At 37.2% G+C, this 25,491-nt stretch overlaps 1 protein-coding gene across 1 annotated transcript in view; it reads left to right on the forward strand.

Moving 5' to 3' along the window:
• The window catches only part of ABCC4 (ATP binding cassette subfamily C member 4), a 994,138-nt gene that overhangs the window by 499,677 nt on the left and 468,970 nt on the right, over nucleotides 1-25,491 (forward strand). The window contains exon 18 of the mRNA XM_053707839.1: nucleotides 3,799-3,899. Within this exon, the coding sequence (XP_053563814.1) occupies nucleotides 3,799-3,899 (101 nt within the window). The remainder of the gene's footprint in view (nucleotides 1-3,798; nucleotides 3,900-25,491) is intronic.

Genomic DNA, 25,491 nt, shown 5'->3' on the forward strand with positions numbered 1-25,491 from the left:
CTGAGGTCCAAATAATGAGATCCACAAGTGGTCTCCTCTTTTTCAAATAGCCTTCTGTTAATGTCATTACCCAATAAAGTATGAGGTCCAAGAGTGGCCTCCTGTTCATTATAGAAGGCTTAGGTGGATATTGGCACATGTTTTTTTTTTTTAAAAAAAAATGTTTCTTTTCTCTCTACAGCAACTCAACTGTTCCTTTACAGAGCTTTATATCATATAAATAGTAGACATCATTTACTGCATGCAAACTTTTACTTTGAAATCTATATTATGCTCTTTGATGTAGCAGACGTTGTTAATTGCATATGCCTTTTTAATATGTAATTCATAAGATGTACCTTGCCATAAGTCCTGATGGAATGCGACTACGCAATGCTATAGCTTTATATGTGTGCCGAAACTTGTGTTTTCTTTTTAAATTGTTTTTCTTTTCTTTTCCCTCTGCAGCACTTGCTCCTTTTCAGAGCTTTATATCATACAGATAGTAGACGTCACCTGCTACATGTCAACGTCTATTCTGTAATCCATAGTCTTTGATATAGTGGATATTGTTAATTGCATATGCCTTATTAATATGTAATTTATGTGATGTACCTTGCCATAAGTCCTTTCTTGGAATGCAACTATGCAATGTTATTATACTCGATATGTATGCCAAAACTTTGACCTCAATAAAAAAAAAAAAAAAAAAAAAAATCGGTTTATGGTATATGATAAAGTGTTTGAATGGAAAGGGATATACTGTAAATATACAGCTCTGGAAAAAAATTAATGACAATCCTCCACCAAATTTCACAGTAGGTGTGAGACACTATGGCTTGTAGGCCTCTCCAGGTCTCCGTCCAACTATTAGATGGACAAAGCTGAAAATTGGACAGAGAAGATGACCAGGAAGCAGGCAGATTTATCTTTGTGAAGGATGCATGAATCAAGCCACGTGCAAGGTTATCCTAAAAGTCATCCGCAATTTGTAAGACCAGGTGGAGAGCATGCCAAGATGCATGAAAACAGTGATTGAAAATCAGGGTTATTCCACCATTTTTTTTTATTTTTAAACTCTTGCTAAGTTAAAACATTAGTAATGTGTTGTTTAAAGTGATGGTAAATCCTTGTGTTTGTGAAATGCTAGGATTTACCAGTGCCACAGATAAAGGGGACTTTCAGTCATGATCTTAGCCAATAGCATGCTAGCTGTCCGGCATAATACCAGCTAGGCTGCACGGCTATTGGCTAAGAGGTGGAAATGTCACTTTATTAAAAAAATGGCGTTCTGCTGCGAGCGGCCTGAGGCGCTCAGCGCAGTGAACGCTGCAGACAAATAAAGGAACTTTCATCATGTATTTTATACTTCATGACTGAAAGTCCCCTTTATTTGTTGCACTGGTAAATCCTAGCGTTTCAAAAACGCTAGGATTTACCATCACTTTAAAAATGAATATGAACTTGTTTTCTTTGCATTATTCGAGGTCTGAAAACACTGCATCTTTTTTATTTTTACCAGTTGTCATTTTTTTGCAAATAAATGCTCTAAATGACAATATTTTTATTTGCAATTTAGGAGAAATGTTGTTACTATTTACCTATAAATAGTAAAACTAGAGAAACTGATAAATTCACAGTGGTCTTCTAATTTTCTCCAGAGCTTTATATATGTCTAAATATGTGTATGTGTGTGTATATATATATATATATATATATATATATATATATATATATATATATATATATATATATATATATATATATATACAGGGAGTGCAGAATTATTAGGCAAGTTGTATTTTTGAGGATTAATTTTATTATTGAACAACAACCATGTTCTCAATGAACCCAAAAAACTCATTAATATCAAAGCTGAATAGTTTTGGAAGTAGTTTTTAGTTTGTTTTTAGTTATAGCTATTTTAGGGGGATATCTGTGTGTGCAGGTGACTATTACTGTGCATAATTATTAGGCAACTTAACAAAAAACAAATATATACCCATTTCAATTATTTATTTTTACCAGTGAAACCAATATAACATCTCAACATTCACAAATATACATTTCTGACATTCAAAAACAAAACAAAAACAAATCAGTGACCAATATAGCCACCTTTCTTTGCAAGGACACTCAAAAGCCTGCCATCCATGGATTCTGTCAGTGTTTTGATCTGTTCACCATCAACATTGCGTGCAGCAGCAACCACAGCCTCCCAGACACTGTTCAGAGAGGTGTACTGTTTTCCCTCCTTGTAAATCTCACATTTGATGATGGACCACAGGTTCTCAATGGGGTTCAGATCAGGTGAACAAGGAGGCCATGTCATTAGATTTTCTTCTTTTATACCCTTTCTTGCCAGCCACCCTGTGGAGTACTTGGACGCGTGTGATGGAGCATTGTCCTGCATGAAAATCATGTTTTTCTTGAAGGATGCAGACTTCTTCCTGTACCACTGCTTGAAGAAGGTGTCTTCCAGAAACTGGCAGTAGGACTGGGAGTTGAGCTTGACTCCATCCTCAACCCGAAAAGGCCCCACAAGCTCATCTTTGATGATACCAGCCCAAACCAGTACTCCACCTCCACCTTGCTGGCGTCTGAGTCGGACTGGAGCTCTCTGCCCTTTACCAATCCAGCCACGGGCCCATCCATCTGGCCCATACAGACTCACTCTCATTTCATCAGTCCATAAAACCTTAGAAAAATCAGTCTTGAGATATTTCTTGGCCCAGTCTTGACGTTTCAGCTTGTGTGTCTTGTTCAGTGGTGGTCGTCTTTCAGCCTTTCTTACCTTGGCCATGTCTCTGAGTATTGCACACCTTGTGCTTTTGGGCACTCCAGTGATGTTGCAGCTCTGAAATATGGCCAAACTGGTGGCAAGTGGCATCTTGGCAGCTGCACGCTTGACTTTTCTCCGTTCATGGGCAGTTATTTTGCGCCTTGGTTTTTCCACACGCTTCTTGCGACCCTGTTGACTATTTTGAATGAAACGCTTGATTGTTCGATGATCACGCTTCAGAAGCTTTGCAATTTTAAGAGTGCTGCATCCCTCTGCAAGATATCTCACTATTTTTGACTTTTCTGAGCCTGTCAAGTCCTTCTTTTGACCCATTTTGCCAAAGGAAAGGAAGTTGCCTAATAATTATGCACACCTGATATAGGGTGTTGATGTCATTAGACCACACCCCTTCTCATTACAGAGATGCACATCACCTAATATGCTTAATTAGTAGTAGGCTTTCGAGCCTATACAGCTTGGAGTAAGACAACATGCATAAAGAGGATGATGTGGTCAAAATACTCATTTGCCTAATAATTCTGCACTCCCTGTATATATATATATATATATATATATATATATATATATATATATATATATATATATATATATATATATAATATATATATATATATATATATATATATATATATATATATATATATATATATATATAGATGGATAGATAGATACCTTCGGGTTAAGCACACTTGGTCTAACAAGGTGTTGCGCCAGAGTGCAAGCAATTTTGTTTTTCATCTGCATGCTCCATTGACGTCTATAGGGAGAAGTTAATACAGTCACGATATCTGGTTAGCACGTTGGGATTTTGCACAAACCATTTACCTTGAACGTTTTCAATAAAATGTTAACATTTTTCTTCTGGCTGTGTTTGCTTAAGAGCTACAGCTTTAAAAAAAACACACCACTTGTAATCTGGCCCTGTTTTTTTTTTTTTTTTTACATTATTTTATGTATATTAATTCTAAAATCATCATGTTTGTGTTTTAATGTTGATTTGTTGCTGATTATTATAGGGCGACTGAACAGGAGAAGCTAAATACCACCTTAAGTGCCAATACCACTGGAACAGAGCCAGAGCAACTTGACCTGAAATTATACTTGGGGGTCTATGCAGGTAATGGGGTCAGCAGTGGTTTTAAATATTGTATTGCATTGCATTGTATTCCCACAATGTTTTATCAAAACAATTAAACTTTATTATGTAGTTGGTACTAGTTCCATGAAATTTCTCAATAAATAGCCCACCTTTTCACCTCCAAATTTCCACATCCTAATATGTACATTTTTATTTTCTTTTGTAAAATGATGATGGTCCACAGTCCTCCATAACATATGGGATATATTTCTGGCCACTAGGAGAAGGTCAAGAACCCATACAACAGCTTTAAAACGCGCTTATCTTCCATCTCTCTCTCTCTAGTTTTGTTTTTGGCCTCGTAGTAGATGGTTTAGAATAGAAGTTGTTCCAGCTACTTGCTTATGGATTACATTTTGGTAGCTCAGACCTATGTGAGACCCAGAGTCCCTGGGGAGTATCATTTAAGACAAAAAAAGACTCTTCACAGCAGCTGAATGATACAGGGAGACAGGAATACCCTGTGATGTGCACAGCATTTCCCTAACAGGACTTCAGCCATAAGTACCCTTAGGTGTTGCAGGGACTTGTCCCTAGACTCCCTCTGAGGGACTTCATATTTCCTACTACAATCCTCTGCAGTACTTGATACCTGCACTGGATGGGTTCTCTACTGGATACTGATGCAACTGCATTAACATAGATGACATGCCTGGTAAGCCAGTGGAGGGGTGCTGCATAAGGTAAGGAACTTTACACAGCACAGACACAGCATATTTGTAGGTACAGTATAGACAGGGGACTTAACCTGCTCCCCTCATGACACAATTTTTTTCTCACTATAATGTCCCTAACAGTTCCAATAGCATTGGAAGCATTATTTTAACTATTTAACCTTTTCTTTTTTTTTAAACAAGCTTTATTATGAGAAATTGCACAATACAACAAGGCTGAAAATGCAATACATTCAGTTTGACATTTTGTAAAAGGATCTATGATAGCCCTGCCGCATCATACAGCTAAAGTCCTTGGTAAGTGTTGCACATAGTAGTCCATGAAATTTAGTTATGAGGTGGGATTACAGTCCCGCCATCCTGAGCTTGTTATACGCTAGTTTTCTTTTTATAACCGAAGTAGTACTGGTATTGTTAAAGTAATAAGGGAGGGGGAGGACAGAAGGGTGACCTATTTAACCATTTGTAACCCTCTGGCAGCTTTTGGGATAATTTCTTAAAGGGACATTATACACCAAAAACAATATTGGATATTTAAATAAAGCTTTCAGTGTAGATAACAGTTGCCATATACATGCATTAGCTATTTTTTTTTGCTAATGCTGCTAACAATTAGAAGCTTGCAAAATGATGTGTTTGGTCCTTTAAGAGAACCGGCACTGGTAGTGTTTGTCCATATAAGCAAACCTCAGGAACTGATAGTGATCCCTGTGGATAGGAATGTGCAGGTGTGAATCCTTGAGGTTTATTGTAGTTATAAATTGGCCCTGTTGTATTAAGGGCAGTACTGTGTGAATGGTTTGCATCTTGAAAGTGGGAACCCTGGAAAACATGTTTAACATCTTTAGGTCTAAGACAGGTCTGTAGGTCACTTACTTCTTTGGGACAGTAAACAGATTGGAGTAAAACCCTTGACCCTTTTGAGATACAGGTACTGGGATAAGAGACTTAGTCTGCCCCCTACCAGAACAGATTCTGGCTCGGGAGCCACACCTTCATGCTGATTTAGTGGTGTTGTTGGACTTTTTAGGTTGCTTGGGCTTTGACCAAGAAGAACCAAGCTTTCAGGCTGACTTGGAGGGCTCAGGTTTCTTAGAAGAGGAAGATTTCTGATCTCCAGAGTAGCGAAAGGAACAAAACTAGTTTCCTCTTCTGTTCATTCCTTTGAATTTTTAATCCTGAGGGGAAAAAAGCTCCTTTACCACCAGTTACTGTCTTTATAGTGGAGTCCAAGACTAAACCAAACATTACTCTGGGAATCATAGAGGATAGAAAGCTAGTAAAGTAGCATTGACATCTTGGGTTAATCAAGTGATTCACAAGGCTTACTTGGTGGTGGGTAAGTCACCCCTTTAATGTATTACAGCTCACTAAACGAGAGCAGTGGCAACATCATGGGTCTTTAAGAATGATGCATCTTTGAAACAGATTTGCAAAGCTGCCACAAGGTCCTCCTTACAAACTTTTTCTAAACTTTATCATTTTGATGTCTTTTGCTTCTTCACAAGCAGCTTTTGGCAGGAAAGTCTTTCAGGCCGTGGTGTCTGCTAAGTAGGAACTGTCAGTGAAAGTATTTTACCACCCTGTCCGTAACATAGACCATTGGCTTGGGTATTATTCCCATATGTTATGGAGGACTGTGGACCATCATAATTTTACAAAAGAAAACAAAATGTATACTTTCCTGATAAATTAGTTTCTTTCTGAATGATGATGTTCCACAGGCCCCGCCCTCTCTATTGACCCTGGTTTGCCTTTCCTACCTTTTTTCTCTATTCTCTACTCGGCTATACACAAAACGAGAGAGAGATGGTAGGTGGGAGGATTTTAAAGCTCTTGTATGGGTTCTTGACCTCCTCCTAGTGGTGGGAAATATATCACATATGTTATGGAGGACTGTGGACCATCATCATTCCGAAAGAAAAGAATTTAGCAGGTAAGCAAAAATGTTATTCTGCTTTACATTCTAATTATGCATCTGTATTAACGTCAAAGCACTAATTGTATACACTTTTATAAACTTCTTAATAATAATAACTAATTTGCTTACCTTAATAGAGCAGTTCTTCAGATAACTGCAGTCTATACATAAACATTCTAGTTCATATAGCAACAATATTGAGGATTGAAAGATACTTTATATGGTATCTTGCAGAGCATGGACACATTGTTCACATGCAGCGCACCTTCAAACAAAATTGTATTCCTTCAGTCAATGATGATCTCTAACCTATAGGTTATGGGTGATTTCTCCTTCCATACTTGTACAGTTAGGTTCTCTCCACCTCTCCTCATTGGCATTATACTTCTTGAGCCTCAAAAGCGTATTCATTAGAAAAATGGCCCCAGCTCCACATTGCTTCTAAGATCTCAGGAGCTCATTGATAGAGAATGTTTTGAGGATTCCTTAGACTAGTAAATTATCTTAATTAATAAACTGGTTCTTGCCTTATTAGACAAGAAGTTTACATAAGCCTGTTTTCCGGACCTTACCATCAATAGAGCTTTTAATGCAGTATGGACTTGATTTAAAACAAATCAATTTAAATCATGATTTAAACCACTAGGTAAATCATTTTTTTCTACATAAAGATTTTATTTTTTCAGAATTATAACTTTTCAGATAATTTTTCCTGTTATATCAGAAAATTACTAATTTGGTTATATACCATTAGAAATACATAGATAATTATTAATGATTGTGAGGGGAACCATACAGTTTAGGGATAGATAACAAGTGGTTACTGTTGCGCACAATCAAAAATGGGTTTATAGGGTCTCTTTGCGCATGTCAGTAAGGGCAGTACTGTGTGAATGGTTTGCATCTTGAAAGTGGGAACCCTGGCAAACATGTTTAACATCTTTAGGTCTAAGACAGGTCTGTAGGTCACTTACTTCTTTGGGACAGTAAACAGATTGGAGTAAAACCCTTGACCCTTTTGAGATACAGGTACTGGGATAAGAGACTTAGTCTGCCCCCTACCAGAACAGATTCTGGCTCGGGAGCCACACCTTCATGCTGATTTAGTGGTGTTGTTGGACTTTTTAGGTTGCTTGGGCTTTGACCAAGAAGAACCAAGCTTTCAGGCTGACTTGGAGGGCTCAGGTTTCTTAGAAGAGGAAGATTTCTGATCTCCAGAGGAGCGAAAGGAACAAAATTAGTTTCCTCTTCTGTTCTTTCCTTTGAATTTTTAATCCTGAGGGGAAAAAAGCTCCTTTACCACCAGTTACTGTCTTTATAATGGAGTCCAAGACTAAACCAAACATTACTCTGGGAATCATAGAGGATAGAAAGCTAGTAAAGTAGCATTGACATCTTGGGTTAATCAAGTGATTCACAAGGCTTACTTGGTGGTGGGTAAGTCACCACTTTAATGTATTACAGCTCACTAAACGAGAGCAGTGGCAACATCATGGGTCTTTAAGAATGATGCATCTTTGAAACAGATTTGCAAAGCTGCCACAAGGTCCTCCTTACAAACTTTTTCTAAACTTTATCATTTTGATGTCTTTTGCTTCTTCACAAGCAGCTTTTGGCAGGAAAGTCTTTCAGGCCGTGGTGTCTGCTAAGTAGGAAATGTCAGTGAAAGTATTTTACCACCCTGTCCGTAACATAGACCATTGGCTTGGGTATTAATCCCATATGTTATGGAGGACTGTGGACCATCATCATTTTACAAAAGAAAACAAAATGTATACTTTCCTGATAAATTAGTTTCTTTCTGAATGATGATGTTCCACAGGCCCCGCCCTCTCTATAGACCCTGGTTTGCCTTTCCTACCTTTTTTCTCTATTCTCTACTCGGCTATACACAAAACGAGAGAGAGATGGTAGGTGGGAGGATTTTAAAGCTCTTGTATGGGTTCTTGACCTCCTCCTAGTGGCGGGAAATATATCACATATGTTATGGAGGACTGTGGACCATCATCATTCCGAAAGAAAAGAATTTAGCAGGTAAGCAAAAATGTTATTCTGCTTTACATTCTTATTATGCATCTGTATTAACGTCAAAGCACTAATTGTATACACTTTTATAAACTTCTTAATAATAATAATAACTAATTTGCTTACCTTAATAGAGCAGTTCTTCAGATAACTGCAGTCTATACATAAACATTCTAGTTCATATAGCAACAATATTGAGGATTGAAAGATACTTTATATGGTATCTTGCAGAGCATGGACACATTGTTCACATGCAGCGCACCTTCAAACAAACTTGTATTCCTTCAGTCAATGATGATCTCTAACCTATAGGTTATGGGTGATTTCTCCTTCCATACTTGTACAGTCAGGTTCTCTCCACCTCTCCTCATTGGCATTATACTTCTTGAGCCTCAAAAGCGTATTCATTAGAAAAATGGCCCCAGCTCCACATTGCTTCTAGGATCTCAGGAGCTCATTGATAGAGAATGTTTTGAGGATTCCTTAGACTAGTAAATTATCTTAATTAATAAACTGGTTCTTGCCTTATTAGACAAGAAGTTTACATAAGCCTGTTTTCCGGACCTTACCATCAATAGAGCTTTTAATGCAGTATGGATTTGATTTAAAACAAATCAATTTAAATCATGATTTAAACCACTAGGTAAATCATTTTTTTCTACATAAAGATTTTATTTTTTCAGAATTATAACTTTTCAGATAATTTTTCCTGTTATATCAGAAAATTACTAATTTGGTTATATACCATTAGAAATACATAGATAATTATTAATGATTGTGAGGGGAACCATACAGTTTAGGGATAGATAACAAGTGGTTACTGTTGCGCACAATCAAAAATGGGTTTATAGGGTCTCTTTGCGCATGTCGGAAGTAGCAAGCGTATTACAGGTACATACAAATACATGTGTAAATATGTATGTGTATGTGTGTGTATATATATATATATATATATATATATATATATATATTCTTAAATGGAAAGAGTCCACAGCTGCATTAATTACTTTTGGGAAATAAATAAGAACGTGGCCACTAGGAGGAGGCAAAAACAACCCAGCCAAAGGCTTAAATACTCCTCCCACTCCTCTCATCCCCCAGTCATTCTTTGCCTTTCGTCCCAGGAGGTTGGCAGAGAAGTGTCAGAATTTTTCATTTTTGTTTTTTGTCTCTTATGAAGGGTAGTACTCTTCGGCATGGGACAGTTTTAAGTAGTCCTGTCAGTCTCTCAGTGAGGGCTTGGATGAAAGTTAGAGTCCGGAGATGCGAAACCATCCCGACTCAGATTAACAGCTCCGCAAGCCATCAGTTGTCGAACTTCGCACCGCTGCCTGCTTTCTTCTCTCAAGTCCATGGTGGAGGCGATGCTACTATTCGTCACACTTGAAAGGCCGTGTTCCTTTTCCACGGCGTAGATTACGGTAAGATCATTTCATTTTACTTTATTCATCAATGTACTGTAATGTGAATGTTTTCCCGAGAGGCTACCACCTTGCGGGTCTAACTTATCATAAGGGTCTCAGTGAGTCTCTTGTAGTATCTTGGAATCGAGGGTTAATATCTCCTGAGGGGGGTTATTGAATCATGTTATGTGATTCAACCTGCTTATGTGTGATGTTTATGGGTTTGTGGTTTGGAACATTGAGGCCTTAGGAAGTGACGTGGCCTTTTAGTTGGGTGCGCTTTTTTTGGACTGTACGGTTCGGGCGTGGTTACGTTCTGTTTTCCATTTCCGCATTCCTGACCGTGTGGCAAAGGAAATTTTCTAGTCCGCAGGGGTCTGGTCATAGGAGGTGATGAGTGCCCCAGCCATTGGAGGTGTCAGGTGCCGTTTTTGTTTTTACTAATTTAGTCCATATTTAAATATCCTCTATCCAGTTATGGAGGATTCTGATGCTGAGACTGTACTAATTTCAGATTCAGTTATGGAGGATTCTGATACTGAGACTATTTTGATTTCAGATTCTGTGTTGACCTAATGTTGGCGATTGTTCGTCTGCAGAGTCCAGATGTTTATTTGAGAATGTGCTCGTCCCCTATTGTCCCAGGCCTTCCACCTTGGGGAGGGCCTCTACAGTTCCCCGCGGGTTTAATTGTCCCTGAGTGTTGTGCCTTTCGTTAAAGGATTGCGCACCTTTGCATATTGCTCAGACATGTTTTTCAGTTATTGAATGACCATATCGTTACCAGATACGGGAATTTTCAGTCTGCTAATTCTAATGGTGCACCTCATTAGACATGTGGGGATGAAGTAATCTCCTGATTGTCTTTTGTTTGAGACCTTTCCCAATTTTGAAAGATAGGGGTCCGTTTGGCTGGTCCTGCGGGTAGACCTGTGTCTTTTTGAGTGTTAACCTCAGGGTTGCCTTATATTTTATTTGTTTTTGTTTCCTTCGGGAACTTTCTGGGATTGATACTCTTTATTACTTCTTCAGAAGTTGTTTTGGACATGTTAGTCCTATATTAAAAATGTCTGTTTTCAGTTTTTTTCCCCAGTGAGGGAAAATGTATGCAGCTTGCCAGTTGGGACCCTAGGTGCAGGCTGGTCCTGTCGGGTTCGTTCGGTCTTGCGGCTGTTCAGACACGTGGCGCTGTTCTGCTCGGCTGGTTCGGTAGAAGCGCCGAGGCTCAGGTTATCATTATTTTTCATGTTCAACTAAGCATTCGAGAGGACCTGTGGGTCCGTGAGGTGGGAAGGATTGTTTCAGTCCTAAGATTTCTATGTTGATATGCGCTTCTCAGCATTTTGAAGCCTGATTCCTCTGAGTACAGTGAATGTCAGAGGGATGTGAAGGGAGTATCACCTATTGAATGCAATGGTTTTCCTCACGGGGATCTATTTCATAGGTTCTCTGTTATCGGTCGTAGAGATTCATCTCCTACCTCCCTTTTCAGATCGACAATATATACTCTCATATTCCATTACCTCTACTGATAACCGTTTCAGTACTGGTTTGGCTATCTGATATATGTGGATGTGGGTGTCTTTTGGTAAGTATGTTTTCATTACTTAAGACACTCTCAGCTATGGTTTGGCACTTTATGTATTTATATAAAGTTCTAAATATATGTATTGTATTTATATTTGCCATGATTCAGGTTTCAGTATATTTCATTTTGCAGACTGTCAGTTTCATATCTGGGAAATGCATTTTTTAGGAAAATTTCTTATCTGGGGTATAGTCTTTTTTCAATTGATTGTCATTTTAAATTTGCGGGCAGATTTAGGCATCATTTTTGGCGCAAAGTTACGTTCGATGACGCAAATTCGTCATTTCCAGCGTCTTTGTGGACTCCGAGTCCTTTCACAAGGTTGAGTCTTCAATGATGCGAGTGTGTCATTTCCGGATGTTGTTAGCGCCAAAAAATGTTCTCTGTTTGTGCGTCATACTTGGCGCTAAATATTTTCATTATTTTAAACCCCATTCCTATATGCCTCTTGCCTTTTTTTCTCTATCAGAGGGCTATGCTGTTTGCATTTTTTTTCCCATTCCTGAAACTGCCATATAAGGAAATTGATCATTTTGCTTTATATGTTGTTTTTTTCTCTTACATTTGCAAGATGTCTCAATCTGATCCTGTCTCAGAAATCACTGTTGGAATCCTGCTGACTGATAACAGTTCTACCAAAGCTAAGTACAATTGTTGTAATCTTGTGGAGATTATATCTCCAGCTGTGGTTTGTTATACGTTGTCATGATAAACTTTTACATGCAGAGAATGTGTCCATCAGTAATAGTACATTGTCTGTTGCTGTTCTTTTAACATCTAATGTACTAGATATACCTGTGAATTTATAAGAATTTATTTCTGATTCTATTCAGAAGGCTTTGTCTGCCATTCCGCCTTCTAATAAATGTAAAGGTCTTTTAAAACTTCTCATAAGGTTGATGAAATTTCAAATGACCGACACCATACTGAATTATCCTCCTCTGTTGAGGATCTATCTGATTCAGAAGATCCTTCCTCAGGTATTGACACTTACAAATCTACTTATTTATTTAAAATGGAGTACATTCGTTTTTTGTTAAAGAAGTGTTGATTATATTGGATATTGAGGAGACTAGTCCTCTTGATATTAAAACTAGTAAACGTTTAAATTTTGTTTATAAACCTCCTGTGGTTATTCCAGAGGTTTTTCCAGTTCCTGATGCTATTTCTGATATGATTTCTAAGGAATGGAATAGGCCTGGTACTTCTTTTATTCCTTCTTTTAGGTTTTATAAATTGTATCCTTTGCCAGCAGTTAGGTTGGAGTTTTGGGAAAAGATCCCCAAAGTTGATGGGGCTTTCTCTACTCTTGCTTAACGTACTACTATTCCTATGGAAGATAGTATTTCTTTTAAAGATCCTTTAGATAGGAAACTTGTATCTTGTCTAAGGAAATTTTATTTATTTTTCTTATGCCTGCAATTTCTTTGGCTGATGTTGCAGCTGCTTCAACCTTTTGGTCGGAAACTTTAGCGCAACAACTATCGGATCATGATTTGTCTAGCATTGTTAACTTGATTCAACATGCTAATAATTTCGTTTGTGATGCCATTTTTTTTATATTATCAAAATTGATGTTAAATCTATGTCTTTAGCTATTTTAGCTAGAAGAGCTTTGTGACTCAAATCTTGGAATGCTGATATGACTTCTAAGTCCAGATTGCTATTTCTTTCCTTCCAAGGTAATAAATTATTTGGTTCACAGTTGGATTCAATAATTTCAACTGTCACTGGGGGGAAGGGAGTTTTTTTGCCTCAAGATAAAGATCTAAGGGTAAATCTAAAGCTTCTAACCGTTTTTGTTCTTAAATAAGGAACAGAAACCAAATTCTTCCCCAAGGAATCTGTTTCCAATAGGAAGCCTTCTTCAAATTAGAATAAATCCAAGCCATTTAAGAGATCAAAGCCAGCCCCCAAGTCCGCATGAAGGTGCGGCCCTTATTCCAGCTTAGCTGGTAGAGGGCAGATTAAGTTTTTTCTAAGATGTTTGGATCAATTCAGTCCAAAATCATTGGATTCAGAATATTGTCTCTCAGGGGTACAGAATAGGATTCAGAGTAAGGACCACCTGTGAGAAGATTTTTTCTCTCACGCATTCCAGCAAACCCAGTAAAGGCTCAGGCTTTCCTGAAGTGTGTTTCAGACCTGGAGTTATCTGGGGTAATCATGCCAGTTCTGTTTCAGGAACAGGGTCTGGGGTTTTATTCAAATCTATTCATTGTCCCAAAGAAAGAAAATTCAATCAGACCAGTTTTGGATCTAAAAATTTTGAATCGATATGTAAGAGTACCAACTTTCAAAATGGTGACTATAAGGTCTATTCTGCCTTTTGTTCAGCAAGGGCATTATATGCCCACAATAGACTTACAGGATGCATATCTTCATATTCCGATTCATCCAGATTGCTTTCAGTTTCTGAGATTTTCTTTTTTTAGACAAGCATTACCAATTTGTTGCTCTTCGTTTTTGGCCTAGCGACAGCTCTAGGAATCTTTTTAAAGGTTCTCGGTGTCCTACTCTCTGTTATCAGAGAGCGCGGTGTTGCAGTGTTTCCTTATTTGGACGATATCTTGGTACTTGCTCAGTCTTTATGTTCTGCAGAATCTCACACAAATCAACTACTGTTGTTTCTTAAAAGACATGGTTGGAGGATCAATTTACCAAAAAGTTCCTTGATTCCTCAGACAAGGGTTACCTTTTTAGGTTTCCAGATAGACTCAGTGTCCATGACTCTGTCTCTAACAGACAAGAGACCATTAAAATTGGTTTCAGCTTGTTGGAACCTTCAGTCTCTATTATTCCCTTCTGTAGCTATGTGCAGGGAAGTTTTAGGTCTCATGACTGCAGCATCGGACGCGATTTTCTTTGCTCGTTTTCATATGAGACCTCTACAGCTTTGTATGCTGAATCAATGGTGCAGGGATTATACAAGGATATCACAATTAATATCCCTAAATCCCAATGTTCGACTATCTCTGACTTGGTGGTTAGATTACCATCGTATAGTTCTAGGGGCCTCTTTGGTTCATCCAACCTGGACTGTGATCACAACAGATGTGAGTCTTTTCAGGTTGGGGAGCTGTTTGGGGATCTCTGAAAGCACAAGGGGTTTGGAAATCTCAAGAGGCGAGATTACCAATCAATATTTTGGAACTCGGTGCAATTTTTAGGGCTCTCCAGGCTTGGTCTCTGTTGAAGAGAGAACCGTTCATTTGCTTTCAGCAGACAATATCACAGCTGTGGCATATGTCAATCATCAGGGTGGGACTCACAGTCTCCTAGCTATGAAAGAAGTATCTTGAATACTTTCTTGGGCGGAATCCAGCTCTTGTCTAATTTCTGTGGTACATATCCCAGGTGTAGACATTTGGGAAGCGGATTATCTCAGCTGTCAGACTTTACATCCGGGGGAGTGGTCTCTGCATCCAGATGTGTTTTCTCAGATTGTTCAGATGTGGGGTCTTCTAGAAATAGATCTGATGGCTTCTCATCTAAACAAGAAACTTCCCAGGTACCTGTCCAGGTCCAGGGATCTTCAAAAAAGGGTTTAGAAGACAGCACCTCAATATATGTGGCTTGTGGGGCACGGAACCCAGGATCTGCCTTGTCCTGCAGGTACTCCAAGTAAACAAAAGATTGTTCCAGCCACCAGAAATTTTAAAAGACCTTTATTCTTTCATTTTTGGGTCTAAGCAAAAATACAACGTTTCAGGCCTGCTATAGGCCCTTAGTCATGTATATATACATGACTAAGGGCCTATAGCAGGCCTGAAATGTTGTATTTTTGCTTAGACCCAAAAATGAAAGAATAAAGGTCTTTTAAAATTGCTGGTGGCTGGAACAATCTTTTGTTTACTCAGGTCCAGGGATCTTCAAGCGAAAGCAGTGGATGCATTGACACTTCCTTGGTGCTACCAACCTGCTTATATTTTCTTGCCTCTAGTTCTTCTTCCAAGAGTGATATCCAAAATTATAATGGAATAGTCGTTTGTATTGCTGGTAGCTCCAGCATGGCCTCACAGGTTTTGGTATGCGGATCTTGTTCGGATGTCCAGTTGCCAACCTTGGTCTCTTCCATTAAGGTCGGATCTTCTGTCTCAAGGTCCGTTTTTCCATCAGGATTTCAAATCCTTAAATTTGAAGGTATGGAAATTGAACGCCTAGTGCTTAGTCATAGAGGTTTCTCTGACTCAGTGATTAATACTATGTTACAGGCTCGTAAATCTGTTTCTAGAAAGATTTATTATCGTGTTTGGAAGACTTATTTTCATAAATTCGCTTGGCGTTCTTTCAGAATTCCTAGAATTTTACAGTTTCTTCAGGATGGATTTGTCTGCAAGTTCCTTGAAGGGACAAATCTCTGCTCTTTCTGTCTTATTTCACAGAAAGATTGCTAAACTTCCTGATATTCACTGTTTGTACAGGCTTTGGTTTGTATCAAGCCTGTCTTTAAATCAATCTCTCCTACTTGGAGTCTTAATTTGGTTTTGAAGGCTTTACAGGCTCCTCCATTTGAGCCTATACATTCTTTGGACATTAAACTACTTATTTAGAAAGTGTTCCTTTTTACCAACTCTTCCGATAGAAGAGTTTCTGAATTATCTGCTCTTTCTTGTGAATCCCCTTTTCTGATTTTTCATCAGGATAAGGTGGTTTTGCAGACTTCTTTTAAATTCTTACCTAAGGTTGTGAATTCTTACAACATTTATAGAGAAATTGTTGTCCCTTCCTTGTGTCCTAATCCTAAGGATTCTTTGGAGAAATCCTTACATTCTTTGGATGTGGTAAGAGCTTTGAAATATTATGTTGAAGCTACTAAAGATTTCCGGAAGACTTCTAGTCTATTTGTTATCTTTTCTGGTTCTAGGAAAGGTCAGAAGGCTTCTGCCGTTTCCTTGGCATCGTGGTTAAAGCTTTTGATTCATTCAGCTTATTTGGGGTCGGGTCAAGCCCTGCCTCAGAGAATTACAGCTCATTCTACTAGATCAGTCTCCAGTTCGTGGGCTTTTAAGAATGAAGCTTCAGTTGATCAGATTTGCAAAGCAGCAACCTGGTCTTCTTTGCATACATTTACTAAATTCTACCATTTTTATGTATTTGCTTCTTCGGAAGCAGTTTTTGGTAGAAAAGTTCTTCACGCAGCTGTTTCAGTTTGATTCTTCTGCTTATGTTTTAAGTTTTTTCTTTTCATTTAATGAGAATTAACTTATATTTTGGGTTGTGGAATATTTTTTTCAGCGAAAAATGGCTGTTTTTATCCCTCCCTCTCTAGTGACTCTTGCATGAAGTTCTACATCTTGGGTATTGCTATCCCATACGTCACTAGCTCATGGACTCTTGCCAATTACATGAAAGAAAACATAATTTATGTAAGAACTTACCTGATAAATTCATTTCTTTCATATTGGCAAGAGTCCATGAGGCCCACCCTTTTTGTGGGGGTTTTGATTTTTTATATAAAGCACAATTATTTCCAAATTCCTTTGTTGATGCTTTTTACTCCTTTCTTTATCACCCCACTTCTTGGCTATTCGTTAAACTGAATTGTGGGTGTGGTGAGGAGTTTATTTATAGGCATTTTGAGGTTTGGGAAACTTTGCCCCTCCTGGTAGGATTGTATATCCCATACGTCACTAGCTCATGGACTCTTGCCAATATGAAAGAAATGCATTTATCAGGTAAGTTCTTACATAAATTATGTTTTTTTGTTTTAGGGGACCTTTCGGTTTCCTTGGTTCTTCTTTGCCTTGGTGTCTCTATCATTTGTGGAGATGAGCGGTGGGGGACCGTTTGTTGGGTGACGGTGTCTCCTGGAGGACTGTTGGCTCAGTCGAGTCCGTTTACGGTCTCTAGTTTGGCTTCTGGACTAACTGCGAGTCATTGTCATTGGGGCTTTTCCACTTAAAATTTTCTCGGCTTCGGACGAAGCAGGGTTTTTTTATTAAGTAGAGGTTCAGACCTGGTGCCCTCAGTATGGGCCGCCTATTGTACCCTCCTGTCTTGGCATTCAGTGTCCTTTATAGCTTGGGTATTGTTTTCCCAAAAGTAATGAATGCAGCTGTGAATTCTTTCCATTTAAGAAGAAAAACATAAATTATGCTTACTATGCTTATATTCTTCTGGCACCTTTCACCCTGATATTTCTTTTACTGTTCCTTGTTCCTCGGTAGAAAGACTGGGGGAAGAGGGGAGTGGGCGGAGTATTTAAGCCTTTGGCTGGGTTGTTTTTGCTTCCTCCATTGAAAGAAAAGGAAATTATCAGGTAAGCATAATTTGTTATATATATATATATATATATATATATTATATGTGTGTACATTGTTATTTGTTAGTATTATCAGGTATTTGTAGAGCGCCAACAGATTCCGCAGTGCTCATATATATTTATATGTGTATATATGTATTTATAGGCATAAATACACATTGCAGTCAAGTAGCTGAAAACATGAAAAATCATATTTATGCAATATTCATATTTAGTAAAATTTGTATATAATGAAAATATTTCACTATTTGATGTTCTAGACATTTGTAATATGTTCTAAGTATTTTTAAATAGATATTCCTATACAGGGAGTGCAGAATTATTAGGCAAGTTGTATTTTTGAGGATTAATTTTATTATTGAACAACAACCATGTTCTCAGTGAACCCAAAAAACTAATTAATATCAAAGCTGAATATTTTTGGAAGTAGTTTTTAGTTTGTTTTTAGTTTTAGCTATTTTAGGGGGATATCTGTGTGTGCAGGTGACTATTACTGTGCATAATTATTAGGCAACTTAACAAAAAACAAATATATACCCATTTCAATTATTTATTTTTACCAGTGAAACCAATATAACATCTCAACATTCACAAATATACATTTCTGACATTCAAAAACAAAACAAAAACAAATCAGTGACCAATATAGCCACCTTTCTTTGCAAGGACACTCAAAAGCCTGCCATCCATGGATTCTGTCAGTGTTTTGATCTGTTCACCATCAACATTGCGTGCAGCAGCAACCACAGCCTCCCAGACACTGTTCAGAGAGGTGTACTGTTTTCCCTCCTTGTAAATCTCACATTTGATGATGGACCACAGGTTCTCAATGGGGTTCAGATCAGGTGAACAAGGAGGCCATGTCATTAGATTTTCTTCTTTTATACCCTTTCTTGCCAGCCACGCTGTGGAGTACTTGGACGCGTGTGATGGAGCATTGTCCTGCATGAAAATCATGTTTTTCTTGAAGGATGCAGACTTCTTCCTGTACCACTGCTTGAAGAAGGTGTCTTCCAGAAACTGGCAGTAGGACTCGGAGTTGAGCTTGACTCCATCCTCAACCCTAAAAGGCCCCACAAGCTCATCTTTGATGATACCAGCCCAAACCAGTACTCCACCTCCACCTTGCTGGCGTCTGAGTCGGACTGGAGCTCTCTGCCCTTTACCAATCCAGCCACGGGCCCATCCATCTGGCCCATCAAGACTCACTCTCATTTCATCAGTCCATAAAACCTTAGAAAAATCAGTCTTGAGATATTTCTTGGCCCAGTCTTGACGTTTCAGCTTGTGTGTCTTGTTCAGTGGTGGTCGTCTTTCAGTCTTTCTTACCTTGGCCATGTTTCTGAGTATTGCACACCTTGTGCTTTTGGGCACTCCAGTGATGTTGCAGCTCTGAAATATGGCCAAACTGGTGGCAAGTGGCATCTTGGCAGCTGCACGCTTGACTTTTCTCAGTTCATGGGCAGTTATTTTGCGCCTTGGTTTTTCCACACGCTTCTTGCGACCCTGTTGACTATTTTGAATGAAACGCTTGATTGTTCGATGATCACGCTTCAGAAGCTTTGCAATTTTAAGAGTGCTGCATCCCTCTGCAAGATATCTCACTATTTTTGACTTTTCTGAGCCTGTCAAGTCCTTCTTTTGACCCATTTTGCCAAAGGAAAGGAAGTTGCCTAATAATTATGCACACCTGATATAGGGTATTGATGTCATTAGACCACACCCCTTCTCATTACAGAGATGCACATCACCTAATATGCTTAATTGGTAGTAGGCTTTCGAGCCTATACAGCTTGGAGTAAGACAACATGCATAAAGAGGATGATGTGGTCAAAATACTCATTTGCCTAATAATTCTGCACTCCCTGTAGATATATGTGTGTGTGTGAATATATGATATATTGTAGAAAATATTGCCTAGATTACGAGTCTTGCGTTAGCCTTAAAAAGCAGCTTTGAGAGGTCCCAACGCTGCTTTTTAACGCCTGCTGGTATTACGAGTCTGGCAGGTACAGGTGTACCACTCACTTTTTTTCCGCGACTCGAGCATACCGCAAATCCCCTTACGTCAATTGCGTATCCTATCTTTTTAATGGGACTTGTCTAACGCCGGTATTACGAGTCTTGGAAAAAGTGAGCGGTACAGCCTCTCCTGTCAAGACTGATACCGCATTTAAAAGTCAGTAGTTAAGAGTTTTATGGGCTAACGCCGTAACATAAAACTCTTAACTAAAGTGATAAAAAGTACACTAACACCCATAAACTACCTATTAACCCCTTAACCGAGGCCCCCCCACACATTGCAAACACTTAAATAAATGTTTTAACCCCTAATCTGCCGACAGGACATCGTCGCCACTGTAATAAATATATTAACCCCTAAACCACCACACTTCCGCCTTGAAAACACTAGTTTACATTTTATTAACCCCTAATCTGCCGTCCCTAACATCGCCGACACCTACCTACATTTATTAACCCCTAATCTGCCGCCCACAACATCGCCACCACTATATTAAATGTATTAACCCCTAAATCTAAGTCTAACCCTAAACCTAACCCCCTAACTTAAATATAATTTAAATAAATCTAAATAAAATAACTACAATTAACTAAATTAGTCTTATTTAAAACTAAGTACTTACCTATAAAATAAACCCTAAGATAGCTACAATATAACTAATAAATTACATTGTAGCTATTTTAGGATTTATATTTATTTTACAGGCAAGTTTGTATTTATTTTAACTAGGTAGAATAGTTATTAAATATTTATTAACTATTTAATAACTACCTAGCTAAAATAAGTACAAATTTACCTGTAAAATAAACCCTAACCTAAGTTACAATTACACATAACACTACACTATAAATACATTAATTAACTAAATTAAATTAAACTAATTACAATTAAATAAAATAAACTAAAGTACAAAAAAACAAACACTAAATTACAAAAAATAATAAAATAATTACAAGAAACTTTATTTAAACTAATTACACCTACTCTAATCCCCCTAATAAAATAAAAAGCCCCCCAAAATAATAAAAAGCCCTACCCTACACTAAATTACAAATAGCCCTTAAAAGGGCTTTTTGTGGGGCATTGCCCCAAAGTAATCAGCTCTTTTACCTGTAAATAAAAAAGTACAAATCCCCCCCCCAACATTAAAACCCACCACCCACACAATGAACCCTACTCTAAAACCCACCCAATCCCCCCTTAATAAAACCTAACACCCGACATGTGCATAAAGCCTCAGTCTAGCGGAGTTAACGATTGAGTAGGAGTGATAAATTGCGCTCCACTCATTATCTAGCCCTTGACAGGTTAATCATTCATATTTGATCAACTTTTCAGCTGTACTTTTTGGAACAAGAAACATATTCATTACTTTAATTTAAAACAATTTAAAAAGTTCTATTTAACTAAAGAAACATAACCAATATCTTAATATTAACAATGCAAATAGTTTTATTTAACTAAAACAATAATGTTATAGGTTTAGCTATTCCACTCCAAGCAATCTTCTATTTATTTAGATTCTCAAAACTTAGTAAGGTTATTTTTTAAGAGATATCTACATAGGTAGCGTGCACATGTCCGGAGCACTACTTGATAGGGAATAGTGCTCCCATCTAGTGCTCTTGCTAATGTATAACATTGTTTGAAAACTTATAGTGCTGCAGACACGTGCACACTCCTAAACTTACCTTCCTGCTTTTCAACAAAGTAAATTGGAAAGTTTTTTTTTAATTATATGTTTTATCTGAATCATGAAGTTAAAATTCTAGATTTTATGTTCCTTTAAAGGGACACTGAACCCACATTTTTTCTTTAGTGATTCAGATAGAGCATGACATTTTAAGCAACTTTATAATTTACTCCTATAATCAAACTTTCTTCATTCTCTTGGTATCTTTATTTGAAATGGAAGAATGTAAGTTTAGATGCCGGCCCATTTTTGGTGAACAACCAGGGTTGTTCTTGCTGATTGGTGGATAAATTCATCCACAAATCAAAAAGTGCTGTCCAGAGTCTAAACCAAAAAAATGCTGAAATGCTTTCTTTTTCAAATAAAGATAGCAAGAGAATGAAGAAAATTGACAATAGGAGTAAATTAGAAAGTTGCTTAAAATTGCATGCTCTATCTGAATCACAAAAGAAAAAATTGGGTTGAGTGTCCTTTAAGTCTGCCCTTGTTATACTAGGGGTTATGGAAGGATCCATTTTTCCATTTACAGTACACATTTCTCATGTAGTCTCTTGTGAACAACTTGCCATGAAGCTTTGCTTGATCCTTAGTGTATAGAAACGACATGGTACAAAATATTACCTCATCATTTTTGTCTTTACTATATGATCATATCTTTACTAGAGACTCGGTTGTTTAGAGTAATCTCCTGCTCTATGTGCTATCAGAAAGTGCATGAAAGATGGAAGATCAAATTCCTTTATTTAGGTTTTGAAGATTAACCTTCTCTGGTTTCCTATGATTGTTTTTCAGGTGTGATCCTCTACATTTTCTATTCGCTTTCATTTTCTTGTTGTCACTTGGCTAAACAGTAAACACGGAGGGATAGGGGAGTGAGTGGGTGAAGGAGCGGTTTCCAGATTAACATTTTGCTTAAAGTGTCTGCCTATCTAAATAGATGGCCCAGTATTCATCCAATTGTCTGTAATCATTTCCTGCTTCATATGTTGTCATTTAGATAGTGAAGAAAGCATTTTTGATGCACAGGGACATTTACAAAAAACAAGGGATATTTTACATATTTTTTAATGGTTCATTATACATTCTGGTCATTGTTTTTATTATATTGATGTTATTTGCAGTATTTGTTGTCTCAATCATTTTCTAAATAAACCATCTGCACACTGCAAAAAAACAGAAACCTCTTCTATACTTAAATTCATTCTTGAATCACTTATTATCAGTACATTTCTCATTTATTTTTCACAACCTCTTATTCTGAAAGGCTGTTTCACATATCTACAACTCTTCCTGTAAAATGCATTTATGTGCAGAACTTATGTCTTTGCTGTCTTGTATTTGTTGTATTTTTTTGCCATTTTTATTTCTATTTCCAAAAGGTTTATGAAATATGTCTTGTAGTGGCAGACATTTGTATTATTTATATTGTTCTTTATACATGCTGAAACATTCTTGGGAAGTGAACACCTACTTTGTTTCTTTGCTATAATAGAACATTTAGTTTTTACAATGGGTGCATTCATGTATGCTTGAGGATATTTTAAAGAAAAGAGATGTTATGTAACATTCCATGGCCAAAAGTGTATGAATTCAGAGCTTGGGATAGAGATAATGTTAATTTTATTTACTACTTTTAATACCATTCAGTAAGCTGCAATTATATGGTTTTGCCACTAGATGGATCAAAGCATTTCTTAATCTAGTACATTTTCTAAACTGAACTTGAAGTGGTAAGTTTGTTTTATGGGCATGTCATACTGCTGAAAATTTTATGGTGACATAAACCACAATACAATCAGATTAGTTTATTGCAAAGGAAATATTATTAAAATGACTTTAACAAATGGGTTTGGGTGTGTATGCAAATGTATGTAAGTAATTATCAGCATGTGCGTGTAGCATTAGTATATCAACAAAAGAATTATGTACTTAAATTAGTTGATAATAGTATGCTCCACAAATATTAGCAGTACAAGAATTGTTCCAAAACACAGACAATTGGGATCAATGATAAATATAGAGGAATCAATAAGCAGCCCTCATCCCACATCTTGGAATCTGCATAAGAAAAGGTACAGGGTACCATTGGCACAACTTCAGTAATGTAGCTTGGGGCATTGTGTGCATTTCTACTTGAGGAGAAGCTATTACAGTACAATATAGTACATAATGACTTTAAGCTGCAACATTTGTAGTTTGTGTCAGTTTTTTTTAACAAAAACAAGGGCCAGATTACGATTGGAGCTCAAACGTTTGCGCTTGTGAGCTAAGGGTTTTACCAGCTAACCGCTGGTATTACAAGTTGAAAGTAAATGCGATCGCTTAAATGCAATCACGATTTACGCTGCAATGATTACTGCAGACCTCTGGTTGATTGTTTTGCGAAACTAAAATCTTGCACAAAACACATCAGAATGCATTACAAAGTATAGTTAGACTCACAATAACACTATATCTAATAAAAAATAGTGAACACAAAAGATATATATATATATATATATATATATATATATATATATATATATATATATATATATATATATATATATTTATGAATAAATAGAACATATTATATTATGTGAAGAAAATTGGAATGGGAAATATTCATCTTTTGATGTCGGATTAGCGCACATGAGAATATGCGAACGGGTTAGTGCGAAAGTGGGGTGTTAAGTTTTTTCCCAACTTTTTTTTGCTCCATTGACTTCTATAGGGGAATACATGAAATTGCACGCAATATTGTAAGTTTGACTTTTTGCGCTCCTCGGGTTAGCGGCAGGTGAAAACAGTTTACATTAAAATCATAATAGGAGCGCAACCCAACGAGAACTAAAAGCTTACTTCTAGTGCAATTAACGCTCAAGTGGGACCATTCATTAGAGCTCCACTTGTTATCTGGCCCCAAGGAAGACCAAAAAGTCCTAGGGAAACAGAAGTTAAGGCACATATATATTTAAAAATGTGTGCATTCATGACAACAACAAGCAATTGCAGAACAATAATGTTTAATTCAGATCAAATTCATAAACTGGGAAAAATTGTCGACTTGTCTGATAATGCTGTTGTGTGTATTTCCTTAAGATACTTCAACTTTCAACAAAAGCAAAATCCACTGTCAACGTAAGAACTGGTTAAAAAAGCTGAGAGCATTGATTTTAGTATAATAAAGTCTAGCTCAAGGGGCTCCGGATTGTTCACATAAACAGAATGTCTCTGTAGTTCTTAGCCATGCCATAGAGGTGTATCTGAAACATTATTTTATAGATTGCAACAATACAGGTTAAGCAACCATAAGAGTAAAAGTTTTGGGGATATTGGTTAAACAGGAAAGAGGAAGAGGGTTCTGCTTTAAAGGGAAAGTCTACCATAGAATTGTTATTGTTTTAAAAGATAGATAATCTTTTTATTACCCATTCCCCAGTATTACATAACCAACATAGTTATATTAATATACTTTTTACCTCTGTGATTACCTTGTATCTAGGAACCGTCTTCCAGCCCCCTGATCACATGACTGTGACTGTTTATTATCTATTGTCTTGCATTTAGCATTGAAATGTGCTAAATCTTAAATAACCCCCTGTGCCTGAAAACAGTGTTATCTATACGGCCTACGTGTACTTTCTGTCTCTTTGTGTTGAAAAGAGATTTAAAAAGCATGTGATAAGAAGTAGCCCACAAAGGCTTAGCAATTAGCATATGAGCCTACCTATGTTTAGTTTAAACTAAGAATACCAAGAGAAAAAAAAAAAAATTTGATGATATAAGTAAATTTGAAATTTGATTAAAATTAAAAGTCCTATCTGAATAATGAAGTTTAATTTATACTAGACTGTCCCTTTAACTCAGATGTAAGTGCATCAAGTTGTTAACTGTTAGGAAGACCCCTAAGGAGTGTGTTTCTTCTCTGAAATTCCACAGCTCACACCACCAAGACCACATAAAAGAACTCTTAGTGGGAGTTTAGGTAGTATTCCAC

The sequence above is a fragment of the Bombina bombina genome, chromosome 3 (assembly GCF_027579735.1).
Source record: "Bombina bombina isolate aBomBom1 chromosome 3, aBomBom1.pri, whole genome shotgun sequence".
Classification (NCBI taxonomy): domain Eukaryota; kingdom Metazoa; phylum Chordata; class Amphibia; order Anura; family Bombinatoridae; genus Bombina; species Bombina bombina.